The 18912-nt window shown below is 39.1% G+C and overlaps 1 protein-coding gene across 1 annotated transcript in view; it reads left to right on the plus strand.

Annotated features, from left to right (window-relative positions):
* The window catches only part of naaladl2 (N-acetylated alpha-linked acidic dipeptidase like 2), a 323222-nt gene that overhangs the window by 122343 nt on the left and 181967 nt on the right, over positions 1-18912 (plus strand). The window contains exon 7 of the mRNA XM_029428942.1: positions 12197-12340. Within this exon, the coding sequence (XP_029284802.1) occupies positions 12197-12340 (144 nt within the window). The remainder of the gene's footprint in view (positions 1-12196; positions 12341-18912) is intronic.

Here is an 18912-nt window from a genome sequence, read left to right on the forward strand (position 1 = left end):
ATCTTAATGACTTTCTATTCCTCTTTCACTATCAGCAGGTCAAAAATGTCTCTTACCCTGCGAAATATCTTAACATGGTTATGGTTCCCAGATGATAAATCCTACTGACTTTGGTTAGCCTGAGTTTTCCTTCTGTGGCACCATTAGTCGATGTTTGTGGTTTTGAGGGCAATTCCTCAACAACTATTAATACTGACATGGAATTTGGTGCAGTCCCCCTCAGGATGAAATGCAATGCTTTGATCATTTTTTCAAGTAAAATGTTTTCATTTTCCCAATACTTGAATATTAATTGGAAACTGTTAACTCACTAACATGGTTAACATTACCTGTTTAGCATTAGCATAGATGCCTCACAGCATGGCTGTAGATGTATTGTCTTGTTCAGTTCTGGCACAAAGCCATTCCTATGCTTATTGCTCACAGCCCATTCTAACATGAATATGGCATGAGCATTTATTTTTATTTTTAAATATCTATATCATAATATGTAGCCTTTTGTATTCTTAAAATGAGATGATATCAAATACATTTATTTTATTTCTTGTTTCAGGGTCAAAAACACTGCTCAGTAAAGATAAATGACTTTGCTGAATATATGTGAATGATATGGAAATGTGCTTTACTTGGCTTCATATTTAACCAATCCTAAATTTAAACCACAACAATTTAATATATATGAAACTTTCACGGTGCCTTGAAAAGCTATTTCAAGTATCAACTGGTATTGTATGGTTTATATTATATTCTATGGTTGATAAGGTGTATTATAGTCTAATATAGTGGGGTTTATATCTCATTGTATGTTATGGTATGGTATGGTATGGTATGGTATGGTATTGTATATTATGGAATGGTATTATATGGCATTGTATGGTATGGTACCACTATGTATTACAGTATGCAATTACAGAAATATGCATACAATATGATCTATTATAGACCAAAGAATACTTTCAAATGAAAGAAAATAGGCAATGCTTGTGTAGAGTTGCGTGAATTTAGGCATACATTAGGTTTAGGTTGAGGTACATGTTATACTACATTACATCTCAGGAGACTCCTCCTGTCTCAGCTACAGTGCATAAACCTCTGGCAGTTGCTGTCCCAGTATTTATTTCTTAAACCTGGTATCAGTTGTAGCACACTGTGACTCACTGATGCCTTTTAGCATTGTATCATCGTTTTCATAATGACTTATTCCAGAAGAACAAGCTTTTAAACAATGAAGTACATTTCTTGACCAAGATAAATATGTATACAGTCGTTTTAGTTAGCCATTTGTCTTGCATTGTACGCTATAATATCAATAGAATGATTAAAAGCACATACTGAACAAGCCAGGGATTAATGAATGTCCACACCACAAATGAACAGCCCAGTTATTGAGTTTCTTGAACCTTGTTGGCATTAAAATTACCGCGTGACAACATTATTACATTCCACTATAAATCAATCAATAATGAAATAATACACTGCTGAAACATCCATCATCATTTGTAATCCAGTTAGTCTCTTATTGAACATATATCATAAAACAAGAAAATATTCAGCCAGAGGGGTGAAATTCTTCCACTTCTTCTCAGTTTCCCACTTTCCTTTGAAGAATTTCACAGAAATGAGGCATGGCATTTTGAAAAAAAGTCTTAATATGATACAATGCTGCTTGATAGGTGGAACATTCTTATCTCATCGGCAGACTTCTTTCATTTTGTTTTAAGAAAACTTGTTCTCAGAGCTGATGACCATACAGTATTTGGCTGTGTCTATTCATGTAATGGAACGTGGCGTGTTGTAGTTGTTCCTAGATTTGAGCAAAACAGCTTAATTTTGCTCAGAACAAGTTGTTAAATGATCCCATATTTTGGCAGTATTAATTAGCAGGCCTAGAATTCAATTTGTTGGCAATCTTTAACACACTTTGCACACTGTTTAAAAATAACTCTGCTCCTGAATGTAGGAATAACTAATGGGAAATGAGAGCAAATATATAACTAAAATCCGAAGGACTGGAAATGTTCTCGTCAGTGTTGAGACATTTTAAAATATCTTGAAACCAACTACCCATCAAGTGAAATAATTGTTATTGCTGCATCAATTGCTATTACACATATGCACACACACACACACACACACACACACACACACACACACACACACACACACACACACTATAAACCAACATCTAGGTCATTGTGCTGACTGTCTGTATTTGGCGACTGGTCCTGAACCAGGTTTACATTTTCAGAACTCTGAAACCTCTTTTCATTATTTTAAAAGGTAGAAATTTTATTTTTTATAATTCACATATACCTGAACAAAATCTTATAATTGGCCAAATCCTTTCATAATTAGCCACGCTCATTTTATTTTTCATCCATTCAAAAGGATTCACTCTTTTCCCTTGTAACCTTTGAAGAATGTAAGACTTCACCATCATATATATATATACAGTATATCTCAAAAGTGAGTACACCCTTTAGATTTTTGCAAATATTCTGTTATATCCTTTCAGGGGATAACATTATCCTACTGAAACTTTGATATAACTTAAAGTAGTCAGTGTGCTGCTTGAATAACAGTATAGATTTATTGTCCTTTGAAAATTACTCAGTACACAGCTGTTAATGTCTAAACAGCTGGCAACAAAAGTGAGTACACCCCATAGTGAACATGTCTAAATTGTGCCCAAAGTGTCAATATTTTGTGTGACCACCATTGTTATCTAGCACTGCTTTAACCCTCCTGGGCATGGAATTCACCAGAGCTGCACAGGTTGCTTCTGGAATCTTCTTCCACTCCTCCACGACGACATCACGGAGCGCACGGATGTTGGACACCTTGCACTCCACCTTCCTCTTGAGGATGCCCCACATGTGCTCAATTGGGTTTAGGTCTGGAGACATACTTGGCCAGCCCATCACCTTAACCTTCAGCTTCTTCAGCAAGGCCGTTGTCATCTTAGAGGTGTGTTTAGGGTCATTATCATGTTGGAAAACTGCCCTACGGCCCAGTTTCCGAAGAGAGGGGATCATGCTCTGCTGCAGGATGTCACAGTATATATTGGAATTCATGTGTCCCTCAATGAAATGCAGCTCCCCAGTGCCGGCAGCACTCATGCAGCCCCAGACCATGATGCTGCCACCACCATGCTTGACTGTAGGCAAAACACATTTGTCTTGGTACTCCTCACCAGGGTGCCGCCACACACGCCGGACACCATCTGACCCAAACAGGTTTATTTTGGTCTCATCAGACCACAGGACATGGTTCCAGTAACTCATGTTCTTGGATTCATTGTCTTCAGCAAACTGTTTGCGGGCTTTCTTATGCATCGGTTTCAGAAGGGGCTTCTGTCTGGGGCGACGGCCATACAAACCGATTTGATGCAGTGTGCGGCGTATGGTCTGGGCACTGACAGGCTGACATCCCACTTCTGCAACCTCTGCAGCAATGCTGGAAGCACTCGCACGTCTATTTTTGGAAACCAACCTCTGGATATGACGCTGAGCACGTGGACTCAACTTCTTTGGTCGACCCTGGCGAGGCCTGTTCCGAGTGGAACCTGTCCTGGAAAACCGCTGTATGATCTTAGCCACTGTGCTGCAACTCATTTTCATGGTGTTGGCAATCTTCTTATAGCCAAGGCCATCTTTGTGAAGCGCAATAATCCTTTTTTTCAGCCGCTCAGAGAGTTCCTTGCCATGAGGTGCCATGTTGTCCAGCATTCAGAGAGAATTGTGCCCAAAACACCAAATTTAACAGCCCTGCTTATCATTTACACCTGAATCCTTGTAACACTAACGAGTCACATGACACCAGGGCGGGAAAACAACATCATTGGGCACAATTAGGACATGTTCACTATGGGGTGTACTCACTTTTGTTGCCAGCTGTTTAGACATTAACAGCTGTGTACTGAGTAATTTTCAAAGGACAATAAATCTATACTGTTATTCAAGCAGCACACTGACCTACTTTAAGTTATATCAAAGTTTCAGTAGGATAATGTTATCCCCTGAAAGGATATAACAGAATATTTGCAAAAATCTAAAGGGTGTACTCACTTTTGAGATATACTGTATATATATAACACCTAATGGCCACTGCAGAAAATATACCTTCCAAATGCAATTTCCTCGTTTGACTAACATTTCCTAAAAACTACAGAGCCCAGCTGTTTTAGGAAATTAAAATACATATGCTGTACGTATTCTGTAAAGAATCACATCTCCAACTGGAACATCTGGGAACAATATTGGTTTTGGTCTTTTAATGGGATTTGTTGACAATAAGAAAGATATAGAGACATTCTGGCCTTATCTACAGAGGGCAAATGAGAAGAAAACTATTCTGGTGATTATTTTTCTAAGTCTGATTAAGAACAGTTGAAAAGAAATGACTTTGCCAGGATAATCTTTCTTAGTTCTTTATTTTTTTTTTGCTTGTGAAACAGGTGGGGGAAATGTTTTGTGCAGCACTACCCCATGTTCTAGTAGAACTAAAAGCATTCATGTTCTTTTTCAGGTGATAACACACTGTATATTGTGTTAGCAGCTTTAACTTGAGTTTAGAGTGAATTGAGAAATTAAAGTTTACCTGGAAAAGCATTAAGTCCTATTTAAATCATGAGGTAGTGATGCACTTCAGCCTCTTGTGGCCAAAATGAGTATTACAACAACAACGTTTTTTTACCTGGAAAAACTTTGTATCCATTGTTTCAGAAATGAAGATAAATATCTGAAAGTAAAAAATGATCTGAAACCTAAAACATAAGATTTGAAACTGTAAACAATAAGAATGAAAAAATGTAAAAAATGTAATCTGAATCAGAAAAAAAGTTATCAAACTCAAATATCTATAATATCTATAAAAGTGAAAAATGAAAACAAATCATTCATTAAAAAGAATTACAGAACTGAATCAAAATAATAATTAACATGAAAAAGTTCAAGATCAAAGATTTAACTTTCAGTTTCAATGATTTTTTTATTATTAAAATGTTTGGTCTGGATTAATCTCCATAGACGATCCTCTCTAGAAAAGCACAATTTAAATGAACTATGTGTTGATTCAGTGATTATTAACACAATGTACTGAAGTTTCATATAGCGCAGAACAAATAAAAGATTTGGAGGTCATCTAATCAAATAAAATGTTATTTATATAGCCCAATATCACACATTACACGTGTCTCAGTGGGCTTTACAGACTGTACAGGATACGACACCCTCTGACCTTAGACCCTCGCACTGCACAAGGAAAAACTTCCTAAAAGAAACTTCACAATTAAAGGAGGAAAAATGGAAGAAACCTCAGAGAGAGACTGAGGAGGGATCCCTCTCCCAGGATGGACAGACGTGCAGCAGATGTCGTGTGTTGAGAATAAACAACATAGTAAAAATACAACATCGACAATCCATATAACAAAAAAGATTCAGAGGGGATACATGAGTATACAAAGTATTTCACTACCACATCTGTTTGCGTCTCAGCTCCTGTCAACAGTCAGCACTGGTTTCAGCATGAAGGAAATCTGTAATAGCTTTAGACAACAATCTTTTTGCAACAAAGCGACTAAACTCAATCATACTGTAACCACACAGGTGGCATATCAGAAAACACTCATAAACTGGATGTTGTTTAAGAGGCAGGTCCACCGCTTCTACACATAAAGGTCAATTTGCTAGACTTTGCTAGTCAAGTCTGAGGAAATAACTCAGCTTGGGTTTGAAAACTACCAAATTATAAAAGACCCTGTGTTACAAACTGAGATTGTGGAGTTGGAAAGAAGAGGGCATTTACCAGACAGGCAGGGTCTAATACAACTATATTTTGGGACCTGTAAGACCCAGTGTTTTTGGAGCTTGACTTGAGAATGAAAGCCCTCAAATTGTATGGAAGTGTAATACCAACTTCAGTCCAAAATGTGAAACTGCTTCCCACAGTACAAGGGCTTGGAGGATTTGCAAGACAAATGTAAATATTTGCTCAATGTTTGAATAGATGGCCAGTTTAGTCCATTAACGATTAAGTACTAATATCATGTAATCAGTATTTGCCAGTAAACAAAGCACAAGTAGACTTCCCTGATACTACTTATCTGAATGACTTCAAGCGATACATTTGAATTCATTAAATGTAAGAACCTGGTCAAGACAGGATTTATGTAGAAAGGGAGAAGACGAGAACAAGAAACAAAAGTCCAACATCAAAGACAATCATTCTCAAGCATCTTCTAATGAAGGGGTTCTGGAGTGTGTGGTAATGAAGTGCTGTGAAACACTAAGTGCTACTATATCTTCCTCTTTCTTATTGTGTCTCCACCACAACATTGATGCTCTCAGAAAAATATTCAGAATGAAAGCTCTTCATGGTTCCAGGATTTTGGGATTTCTTTATGATCAAGTCTAGTTATTATACAACTATTGATGATATTTAATATTAATATTAATACAATCATAAATAGGAGTTGTTAATATGTCAATACAATAAAGTAGGTGCAGTAGCCCAAAATGCATTACAATGGCTATCTGAAGGAGTTATTGAAAATTGAATAAAAATAATATATATATTAATTAACATTAAGTCACCTCTAGGGGCACCAATTTTGTATCAAAGTAAAATGATAGCCAGTTCATAGAGTCTCATAAAATAGGTATAAAAAACTATGAATTAGAAACTCTGATTAATTAATAACTATAAAGATAATTACCATAACAATAGGTAGTAAAGGTTGAAGGATTTCAGAATGCTTTCATAGTAGAGGTTAGCAGTAATCACTCTTGTACAACATTATGTTTTCCTTGTTTCCAGCTTTGTGTGTTATTTAGGTATACTCACCTTTGTCTCTTGTTTCAGTTTCTTTACTTCCTGCCTTGCCTGTGTGATTGTCTGCCCCTCCCTGATTATTTTCACCTGTCCCTCGTTAGCCCTGCTATCAGCTGTCCCTCGTTATCACTCTTCTTTCATTGTATATTTAGTCTGTGTGATCCCTTCCTTTGTGCCAGTTTGTCTTTTCTGTTCCAGTGAGCAGTCCCGCCTTAAGTCCTAGTGTATCTTTCACACCAATGTCAGTACTTTGATTCAGATACTTGCCTTAGTGATGGGCAAATTAAGCTTTTGTGAAGCACTGAACCACTTCAGCCAATTGTTTTGGAAATGGGTTCATTACTCGAAGCATTTTTATGTGGGATGTACATTATTCTTTCAACAGATTTAGATCTGGTTTCCTTACTTGCACACAAGGAACATATGATGCTGGCTCCATAATGATCAAATACAAATGCAATACCAACAACTCAACAGCAATAATGCATACTACTACGACAGCAACCCACAAATTGTGCATTGTTTAAAGCAGTTATAAAGTGTTGAGGCGCTCAAACTCAAAACTGTCTCAACTTGTCAGAATCGAGACGAGGCAGAGGCAGCGAATCACCTGATTGGACCGCGAACCAGTCCGGTGATTCATTCAGGAAATGAAGCAGTTACTGCTTTGGACGTCATATGTCACATGATTTGAAGCAAGCTTCGAAGCAGTGGTTCTATGTAATTGTAGTCCAGAGTTTGAAGCACGTATCGAAGCTTCAGTATCACACTGCCATCACTAACTTGCCTAGTGTTTTTTGGATACCGTTCCCTGTTTCTAGACTGACTTTCCGTTTACCGGACCATCACTGCTAAGTAAAAACTTTCATTCTGCCTGCTATTTCTGTTTGTACAAACCGTGATAACACGAGGCGCAATGGCGGCTGCTGCACTCTACTATAGTCTGGCCCTTATCATCTATAGGAGGCAGCGGATCTCCAATCCCGTGTTCTGTACATTGCCAGCATTTATCGTACCTGTATCACCTAATATTTGTCAAATTGATATTAAGAATTAAGACCCTCACACCAGAAAGTAGCACAGTGAAATACATTCATTCATCTTCGTGAAATAGCCAGTACTGGATGCATAAATAAGGGCTATTTACAGTGCTACTTGATGAGCAAGCTAGGAACACGCTCTCCAAACTTGCTAACTGTAAGCTTATTAGCTGGGTTTCTAGCAATTTTCTTACTGTAGCTCTGCATCTTTCTTTCCCTCCAACGTACCATGTATTATCTCTTTTGTCCTTTGCTTCCCCTTGGCTCATCTTTTCTCAACCTTCTACTTTCGTCACTTCATCAACTATTCACATCTTGCCTTAATCCCTCTCCTCTAACCTTGCATTTTCCCCCAGATCTTGTCCAACCATCTCCTGTCCTTCCTTTTCGTCTTTACTTTTTACCTTATTTCTCTTACTCAATTTTTTCTATCCTCGTCTGTATTACTTCTATCCCCGTCTCTCCCTATTGCCCTCTCCCCCTTGTCTTGTCTCCCTTGTCGTTCATGGATTATTAATCCTCTTGTGGAGTTGGAATGCCGCCATTGCACTCTACACCAGCCACAGAAGGCTATTGACTAGAAGTTTGGTTCAAATAAACCACAAGGGGAATTTTTTCAAGGTTTGCTGAACTTGTCCTCACAGCAAAGGTTAGAGTATAGATTATTCACAAACTTGGACAAAGTATGGATCAGCTTCAAGAGCAGCAGAAAAGTAACAATATGCTTACGTTAATGGGGTATACAAGATTCAACTGGCTGAGGAAATGATGTATTAGCGACAAAGGATGCATGCGTTTTGTAATGATTTATGTATTTGTTGGTTATGGCTGATTGCAGCTTCCATTTCTATGTGAAGATATTGTAGTATGAAAATGCAACAGAACACTTTCCAAGTCAGAAATGTCTTTATTTCTCTTGCAATGAGATCATGTTAAAGAGATTCTGTGAAAACAGTGAGCAGTGTAATAATAATCATAATATATTAAGATGCTATGAAATATAATTTTGTGGAACAAATGAACACTGTTCAAAAATAAACTAATGTGTCAATTAAACTAGTCATAGTTCATCTGTAAACATTGATGTCGTCTGTAGCTTTCATTTTAATTAAAAATGCCAAAGAAATGCTAATTTACCCTTTTGTGTATTTCTGTCCATTCATTTGCATGTCATTTAAAAACAAATCACCGATATAATGTTACACATACAAAGCAAAATTGTAGTTAAAAGAAATGGGATCACACCAGCCGAGACACCAAATCAGGCCAGGGGCAGTAAAGTGGGAGCATTAGGTAGGGGAGACAATGGCCCCATGGACTCCCTTGCTTAGACTGCACCCATTTTCAAACTTAGCCTTCATTTTATACTCAAATACACATCTATAAAATTGTGTGACTGCAGACAGACGGAAAACCTCTTCTGTGATAGTTGTGTTATCAAAGCAATCTGAGAACAATACCAGCGTCGCTGTCGTCAAATCAAAATTAAAAAACGTCACATATTGGGACTTTTGCCATATTTGGCAGTAAAATGACAACACATGTTCTTATAAATAATTGCTGACAGTCAACAAAGGTGCACAACTGGAGGCAGTTAGTCTATAGAGACAGCAGGTTTAATTGAAAAAAAATGGAACAGCATTTGGTTTGCTACAACTTTTGTAATTATGGCTGTAAACTAGATTTATCTCAGCAGACTGAGGCTACAGAGCCTTCTGACAGTGGGTCCGGACTAGTCTCTCCCCAGTCAACTGACACACTTTTTACAATGGATACGACTGATATCAGAGGGGCTCTTCTCAAACGTGGGGCTTACATTTCCAATATTTATTCAAACTGGCTCATCGCCATCTGGTCATTAGAGGTGTAAAACTAACTAACATCTTTTGACGCTACAATCATGCCAGCAAAATGTTAGCATTTTCATTCTACTTATACATGACACTTACTTTTTACTTTGCGTGCCACTATATTGGCCATATGCAAAATAAACAGATTTCATCTTTGTTTATACCTTATGAGCCACCACAGGAATTACAACCATCTGATTGTCAAGTCACCCTCACAATCTGGACTTAACCTCCCGTAACAGATACTCACATTGTTGATATGATTTAACAGGGAATGTAACTAATGAGGGCTTTAATCACCTATTGGCTCCTTTAACGGAGAATAAAAAAACATTTTCTCTTGTTTCTACATTTTGCAGTGTTTTCAGTAGGTCATTGTCGTTCTAACACAGTGTTGGCCTTTTTGGCTTTCTGACATGACTTTCAACTATGATGCGGTAAAACCCTATTTCTGTTGATAACTACATACTTCAAAATAAAATATTAGAGTGCAGAACATATTTTAAAGTTAAAGCTAAAAGTTGTGTGTATAATGAGGCTACTCTCATGTAAGATCTCTTAAGTCATTCAACTCCATTTTAATTAAAAAAGGAAGTCATGGAAGAGGGCACTAATTGGTGTATGTTTTATCTATGTATGTGTTCTTGCAGACATGTTTATAATACTCCTTTTATTTTTCTACCAGCTTTGTGCAACTTTGTGCTGTATCAGTAAAGTGACTTTTGGACCTTGATTAAATCACGAGCAAATGACACCAGGATGCAACTAAATAGCCACATACATATAACAATATGATTTAACAACATGAGTAGAGTAGAATTACAAAAGTGTGTTTAATTCGATTATATAAATTATTTCAACAAACTAGTTTTTTGGAATATACCACTACATATCTGGTGGTATTTTCCATGTGTTTCCGTCAGACAATGTTTTCCATAAAGAAGCGTAGATCCATTCTTTAAACTATTTGTTGTTTTACTGTTATTGGCTCTGCAGTTCCAGAGCAATGAGAGCAGTGATGTGATTGGCTGAGAGAACATTATATTCTCTTTTTGAAGGCAAATCAAACAGTGAAGCCATCTCTATTGCCCTGAATAATGCACATATTGGAGTGGTTCCATATGTGGAAAACTTCAACTCTATTAGCAGTCAGTCCACTACATTCAGAGGATAGAGGAGAGAAGACCAAGACAAAGACAACTAGGACCCAATAACAATGGGAGACACACACACACACACACACACACACACACACACACACACACACACACACACACACATTCATTCATCCTGGATGAATTAAAGGTAGGACAAACAATATATCTGGCAGCTAACGACACAGAGATAAATGTTCAGTCAGGCTCCACTATGTGTTTGTTATAATGTATGTCATTTCTATTGTGGAAAGAGAAAGATAACAAGTATAGTTCTTCATTCTCATCACATCGGATTGAGTTAAAAGCAGCTGCGGACATGTCATATCAGCTGTCTATTACGAAATGCCCTACTTGCATTATCGCTCTCTAACATGACCATAACATGTATGTGCAGGAGATCTTATTTCACAGTAATCAAAAAGGAAAAAAAATAAAGTATTGTTATTATGGCGATCTGATGCCAACTAAATACATCTTAAGAAACTGCTCCATTAGGCCTTACTGCAGCTGGTATGTCTTCTCAACTGTATTTTTCATATTCCTTTAAGTTGCTTAAAGGGACAGTTACATACAAAAATACATACATTTCCTCTACCTATAGTGCTAGTTATTAATTATATTTTGGTGTGAGTTGCCCAGTGTTGGAGAAATCGAGAGAGATGTCTGCCTTCTCTCCAATATAATGGCAACTTCATAACCCGGTTACACAAGATTATCCTCAGACCTTGTTGTGAACAGGTTCATGTCGTGCATCTACATGTACGCTTCCTTCTGCGTGGGGATACTGTAGGAAGAAAACAGTTCCTGCATGAAACTGCTAACAGCTAGGTCTGTGGATTTTCCACGTCATATTTTTGGGAAATACACAAGGCCATCTAGTTCTACGGAATTCAAGAGAAAGTAGACATCTCTAGAGCCGATATTACTAACACTAGACAACAAACACAAAAACACTTACATGTCGCTTCACAATTGGTTTTGATTTTGGGGTGAACTGTCCCTTTTTAAATACAGGTCTGAAAAGTAATTTAAGGTGAAAAGGTACCCCTACAGTTCTGATTTAATGTTGTGTGCAGTCATGTTACTCAGACTGTATTGTGTATATATTATTCAGAAAAAGAAAATTCAATTATATCCATTCATTGTATTTACAACCATGTAGAATAGGAAATGGAGGAATATAAATGACACTGGAACAACAGAAAACTGTCAGTTACAGAAGTGCATGGTCTCTTTTTCTCTGACTCTTCTGCTTTCACTCTGGTTTTCACTTTGATATCTTCTGATTTTCTCCCTGTATTTTTGTATTTTTCTCTAGCTGAGGCGTCAAGAGAGGCTGGAAGAAGCCTGACGTCTCTGTTGGTTCAGCCCATCTCTGCCTTCCTGGCAAAGACATTACTGTCTTCTTCATCCACGGGGCAGGGAGACTCCTGTATTCCTTTAGCAATGCCTCTCAACACAGGTAAATACACAAAATATGATACAGAAGTATTTTTATTCAAACAGAATAGTAATACAAACAATACCTTATACAACAACATAATTCTTTGAGAATAGTCTCAAAGATAAATATAAAAGTCATACGTGAAATTCCTCCTCAAATGTTTAATATCTTACACTCATCACTTGTTTGGCTAGAAATGTAAAAAAACATATTGAGTGTTTAATAATTAATCCATCCATCCATTGTCTACCACTTATCCGGGGCTGGGTTGCGGGTGTATCAGCTCTGGTAAGGAACCTCAAACCTCCCCTCTCCGGTTCACATCCGCCAGCTCCGACTGGGGGATCCTGAGGTGTTCCCAGGCCAGTGAGGAGATATAATCTCTCCACCGAGTCCTGGGTCTTACCCGGGGTCTCTTCCCAGCTGGGCGTGCCTGGAACACCTCCCTAGGGAGGTGCCCAGGTGGCATCCTTACTTGATGCCAGAACCACCTCAACTGGCTCCTTTCAACGCAAAGGAACAGCGGCTCTCACCCTATCTCTAAGGGAGACGCCAGCCACCCGTGTGAGAAAACACATTTTGGCCACTTGTACCCGTGATCTCGTTCTTTCGGTCATGACCCAGCCTTCATAATTAATAAAAATGAATAATCAAAAGTTTACATGTTCTTTAGTTTAAGCCTATAGTGCTGTAGTTTCCCTCGTACATTGTTACCGTGAGTGTAGGAAATATTTCCGTCCATATGTGCTTTGTGGAATTGCAGAAGACTAAACACCATGTCCTCCATGGTGTTTTGGCAGCACTAGGGAGACACTGTCTTTTGTACCACCAGAATGAGAGCTGTATCTCCATTCTCAGGAGTAAGTCAGGCGTGTTCTTGTTGGGATTTAGACTCCAACAAGTTTGTGTCCTGTTTGTGATTTTAATTACATTACATTACACTTCATTTAGCTGACGCTTTTGTCCAAAGCGACTTACAATAAGTACAAACAATCATGAGGATACAACTCCGAACAGGAAGAATCTTGCAAGAACATTAGCTTCAAATAGGTGAAATCATTTAAGTGCAGAACAATAGCTTCAAATAAGCCAAATAAAAGTGCAACATACAGCAACAATAGAATACAAATTCAACTATTAGCTACAAATAAGCCAAACCAATAGGAGTGCAACATAAAAAGAATAGTTTTTATGTTTTCTCTTCATTCTGAGTTTTCAGTTTGTGACGGAAGGTGTGAAGGCTGTCTGCTGACCTGACATCAATGGGGAGGTCGTTCCACCATTTTAGAGCCATGATAGCAAACAGGAGGGTTTTGTTTGAGGGGAATCTGAGTACCACTCGCAAGTAAGGGAGCACCGAGCCGATTGGCCGATGCAGAGCAAAGTGAATGTTAATGGCTGACATCCTTATAAAGAGTTAAACATGTACAGTGTAGTGACTCTCTGGTAATAAATACCATGATACTCAAGTACAGGTGTGCAAGGTTTTGTGCATGATTGAGGAACAGTAAGACTGATAGAAAGTGCGTTGTGTTTTAAGTAATACAAGTGCTATACAAGACTATTGTGATGAAGAAGAAACTGTGCCTGAAGGGAATGCTTATATTTTCCAGTCGATCTAAATTTTAACCCTCCCCTACGGTCATGACTTTCGGTAGTTGTATTGTGAGTTCAAACAGCTGAAATGAGCTTCCATCATCTTTTAAAGCTAAGGTTTAGGAGTTCAGATTTACGGGAAGAGATTGGAGTAAAACCGCTGTTCCTTTACATTGTAAGGAGCCAGTTAAGGTCAGTAGAAGAATAGGTGGACTTTACTTAGCCCACTTGCACCACATTTGCACAGAAACAAAGAGTGATTCTATTTGTGTCAGCATGTAGAGTTTATTCTAGAAGAAGTGTTAGGCATGATAGCTGTCTTAAATTATCATCTGTCCTACAGATGTCCTGCTGCAATCAAAGTACAAGCTTTGTAGTGATCCCTTTCAATCATGTTGAGTGCAGTACCAGTGCATATCACTGTTGTGTGTCTATAATAACATCAAAGATGCTTCTCTTATCTTTGATTTAGACTAGAGTTTAAATAATCAGTCAATTAGGCTATCGACAGAAAAATTATCTGCAAGTATTTTGATAATCTGTTCATAATTGTTCAAGTGAGACTACTTTATAAACTGAATGTCTTTTGTGTTTTTGACTGTCGGATGAAACAAGTAATTTGAAGGTAGCTTCTGTGATTAATCAAGAAAATAATCGGCAGATTGATTAATAATTAAATTATTTGTTATTTTTTTACCTTGCATGGCAGCTTGAGTCTCGCAATATAACACGAAGATCACAAAAAAATTCATCTTGTTAGGCTTCAAGTAAGGCGTTTGTGTGTACCAGTGGTTTAGACCAATCAGTCTACTGTGAATAGTTACATGGAGCTACGGGCATTGTTAAGGTGTGTGTGACAGTGAGGCAACTGTTTGTTCAATAACAATAGCGGCTCCTAAAGATGTTAAAAATGTTCGCTCTTCGCCAGAAAGGCTTGGGGAAGAGTTTGATTTAACAAACTGGCTCTGCTGGTACTGAAGAAAATGGGAAGGATCTGATTGGTTGAAGTTAGCATGTGAAAGGCGGTGATGGACAAATGGTTCATCCAATCCCCTCCCAAATCTTTTGTTGAAAATACCCGCCCTTTTCCAAAGGTTTTCAAATGAAAGCTTCTCAGATGGTTTTGTGTAGAAAACCATCTAGTACATCAGGTTAAGCCATTTCAGCAAATGCCCAAAAATGATGTGTGTCATAGGAACTGATGTGTGACCATAGGAAGTATAAGTCTTGCCCAAGGGATGACAAAAAGGACATTTTGTAATATGACTACAAAGTCAGCAGAGAGAGGAGGTCGGGGTAGATGGATCAACAAAATGTCTGACTCTGACGTTGCAGACCACTGCTGACTTCTACTTTTCTACTGTCGTTTAACATTGGTTGCTTTTATTCCTTTTAAATGACCATGGCCATCCCTAAATTGAAAGATATAGTCGCATAATCCCTATCTATGACCATAACCAAATTGTTTTCGGGCCTAAACCTCAACAAACCTTAACCAAGTGGAATCGGATCAGATCACAGTTTTTAAATGTTAAAAAATACAGTCACAGTTTGTGAGACTTTTCGTCACAACGGTGCGGTAAAGCGACTGCAGTACCGCCCCCGCTGCTCTGATTCTCTGGCCAATCTCTCGCTCCATCGTCCCCTCTCTCGCGAACAAGACCCCTGAGGTACTTGAACTGCTTCACTTTGGGTAAGGGCTCATTCCCTACCCGGAGTAGGCAATCCACCGGTTACCTGCTGAGAGCCATGGCGACAGATTTTGAGGTGCTGATCCTCATCCCAACCGCTTCACACTCGGCTGCGAACCGATCCAGTGACTGTTGAAAGTCACAGACCGATGATGCCATAAGGACCACATCATCTGCAAAGAGCAGCGATGAGATCCTCAGGACACCAAACTGCAACCCCTCACCTCCACGACTATGCCTCGATATCCTGTCCATGAAAATCATGAACAGGATTGGTGATAAAGCACAGGCCTGGCGGAGGCCAACATTCACTGGGAACGAGTCCAACTTACTGCCGAGTATCCAGAAACAACTCTCGCTTTGGGTGTACAGGGATTGGATGGCCCTCAGAAGTGACCCCCTCACCCCATACTCCCGCAGCACCTCCCACAGTATCACCCGGGGGAACCGGTCATACCTTCTCCAGATCCACAAAACACATGTAGACCGGATGAGCGTACTCCCAGGCCCCCTCCAGGATCCTTGCGAGAGTGAACAGTTGGTCCATTGTTCCACGACCAGGACGGAATCCGCATTGTTCCTCTTCAATCAGAGGTTCAACTACCGGCCGAACCCTCCTTTCCAGTACCTTGGAGTAGGCTTTACCAGGGAGGCTGAGAAGTGTGATAGCCCTGTAGTTGGCACACACTCTCTGGTCCCCCTTTTTAAATAGGGGAACCACCACCCCGGTCTGCCACCCCCTAGGCACTGTCCCAGACTTCCACGCAATGTTGATGAGGCGTGTCAACCAAGACACCCCCTCAACACCCAAAGCCTTCAGTATTTCTGGACGGATCTCATCAACCCCTGCGGCTTTGCCACTGTGGAGTTGTTTGACTACCTCAGTGACTTCCGTCTGGGAAATTGACGATGATCCCCCATCAGCTTCCAGCTCTGCTTCTACCATAGAGGGCGTGTTAGAATTCAGGAGTTCCTCAACGTGCTCCTTCCACTGCCCAATAACCTTCTCAGTCAAAGTCAGCAGGGTCCCACCCTTGCTGTACACAGCTTGGATGGTTCCCCGCTTCCCCCTCCTGAGGTGCCGGATGGTTTTCCAGAAGCACCTTGGTGCCGACCGAAAGTCTTTCTCCATAGCTTCTCCGAACTTCTCCCATACCCACTGCTTTGCCTCTAATACGGCAGCGGCTGCCGCCCTTCTAGTCCTTCGGTACCCTGCAACTGTTTCCGGAGTCCTCCCAGATAACATAACCTGGAAGGACTCCCTCTTCAGTCGGACGGCTTCCCTGACCACCGGGGTCCACCACGGTGTCCGAGGGTTACCGCCCCTTGAGGCACCTAAAGCCCTTATGTTTTAACCTTATGTGCAGATAAAGAAAGAGCAAGAGGAACAAATGTAAGAAGGCAGCAATATAATATAATAGAATGTTACTCTCACTCCATTATTTCAAGTCTCTCCTAACACAGTGCAATCCCAAAAGAAGGTCCCCAAGAAAGATTACCATGCAAAGGAACTATATATAGAACTGCTCTCTACACTACATTTATTACATTCCCTTTTTTATTGTACTTCTATGCTGTCCTTGCTCTTATTGTTTCATGCTTTTTAATTACTTGAACTATTTTTTTATTGCGGTACAGTTTTGACTACCTTGAAATGTGACTTGTCTTTTAGGTGCGCATCATGGTCAGGTCATCACAAATGAGATGCCGTTGTTAATTAACCTATTGTGAATGAGGTGAGAGAAGCTCCAGGAGCCACTGAGACCTTCCTTCAAAAGGGGAATGAATAGACAGATATAAGGATTAAAAGAGATACTTTCTTATGATTGTGGTTTCCACATTCCTCCTTGAAGGCAAAGAAAGGCAGCATAAAATATAAGGGAATCAGGGCCGGACAATACAGACCCACAGGCCAAAAATGGCCATAAAATGCTTGTGAAAAAATCAGCAGTGTCTTTGCCAGCAAAGTCATTTCTCTCATATTGAAAGGAAGGGGTGTCTCCTTTTAAGCAACACATACAATAATAAGGCAGAAAAAGTGTGAAAGAAATATATAGAGGGAGAGTTTAATTTATTTTTCCGAAAGAGATGAATAGATAAGAGGGCAACAGGGATATTTCCCCATCATTCAAACAGGAGGGTGATGGTTGTGAATATAAAAAAAGAGGAGGCAGAAAAAGCCAAACAAGAGAACATGAGATGCAGCTGAAGAAGTTGATGAAAGAATACCTTATAAATGGCTTGTTCAATTATATTTTAAGAAGCATATTGTCTCACTAACCTCTCTAGTGGTATCGAAACATGATGATGGTTTTAGTTTAATTGTCTCAGGTTTTGAGATATGCGGCTTTGAGACACACCAATACAATGGGGGAATTTATTTTAGACTTAGTTTAGTGTGAGCATGTTAGCATTTGCTAATTAGCACTAAACACAAAGTAAATGTTAAATGCACTGCATTTATGTAGCGCTTTTTTATTCTTAGTGACCATTCGAAGTGCACCAATGGGCAATTTGTAGTGCAGTACACAGTAAATATGGTATTTTTTTCGAAAAAGTAATTATTGAAACTAACTCAGTTTTTTTATTAACCTTAACACTTTCTTAACACTCTTTTTAAATAATTTACCTGTAATTTGGGATAAAAAATTCAGGTAAAAAATAAGTTTTTCTTTAGACCTGCACATATCAGTCCTCATCTACTTGGCGCTTAACGTTACTTTCTGAGACATGCCTGAACAAGTCCAGGGGCAGCTGGACGTCGCCTCAACTGCAGTGATCATTTTTGTCGGCATTAGCGTATTTCTTGTGCATGGCACACTGCTTTGGTGAGTACAAATTTTACACTTGCAATCATTTTGCTGTCTTGTTGTAATTCAGCTCAAGGTTTATGTGCTTGCTAGTTAGGGATAACATTAGCTAATTTTAGCTAATGTTAGCGTAACTATTGCGACACCATCAAAAATCCTGTTGCAACTTTGCCCAGGAGGATAAACATGGTCAACCGACAACTTTGAGTTTAACAGCATTTACCAGATAGACTTCAGAGTAACAACATATAATATGCAAAGATAGACAAAGGCTGATTATCTGCATTAATGTTATCCAGTATTTTTTGGATGAGTTGAGTTTCTCTCCAGAACTCTTTTTTACCTTTCAAAACATCGACTTGCTCATGTGAGTAACTTCAGTATTAATGTCAGTGTTTCAACCTAATTGCCTAGACGGTGTTGGCCCCTTTTAACAGTTTCATAATGATCTGAAAACGACACTGTATGCCCTCCGGCACGTCTGCTTGGTGTG

This window comes from Cottoperca gobio, chromosome 4, assembly GCF_900634415.1.
Source record: "Cottoperca gobio chromosome 4, fCotGob3.1, whole genome shotgun sequence".
Lineage (NCBI taxonomy): Eukaryota > Metazoa > Chordata > Actinopteri > Perciformes > Bovichtidae > Cottoperca > Cottoperca gobio.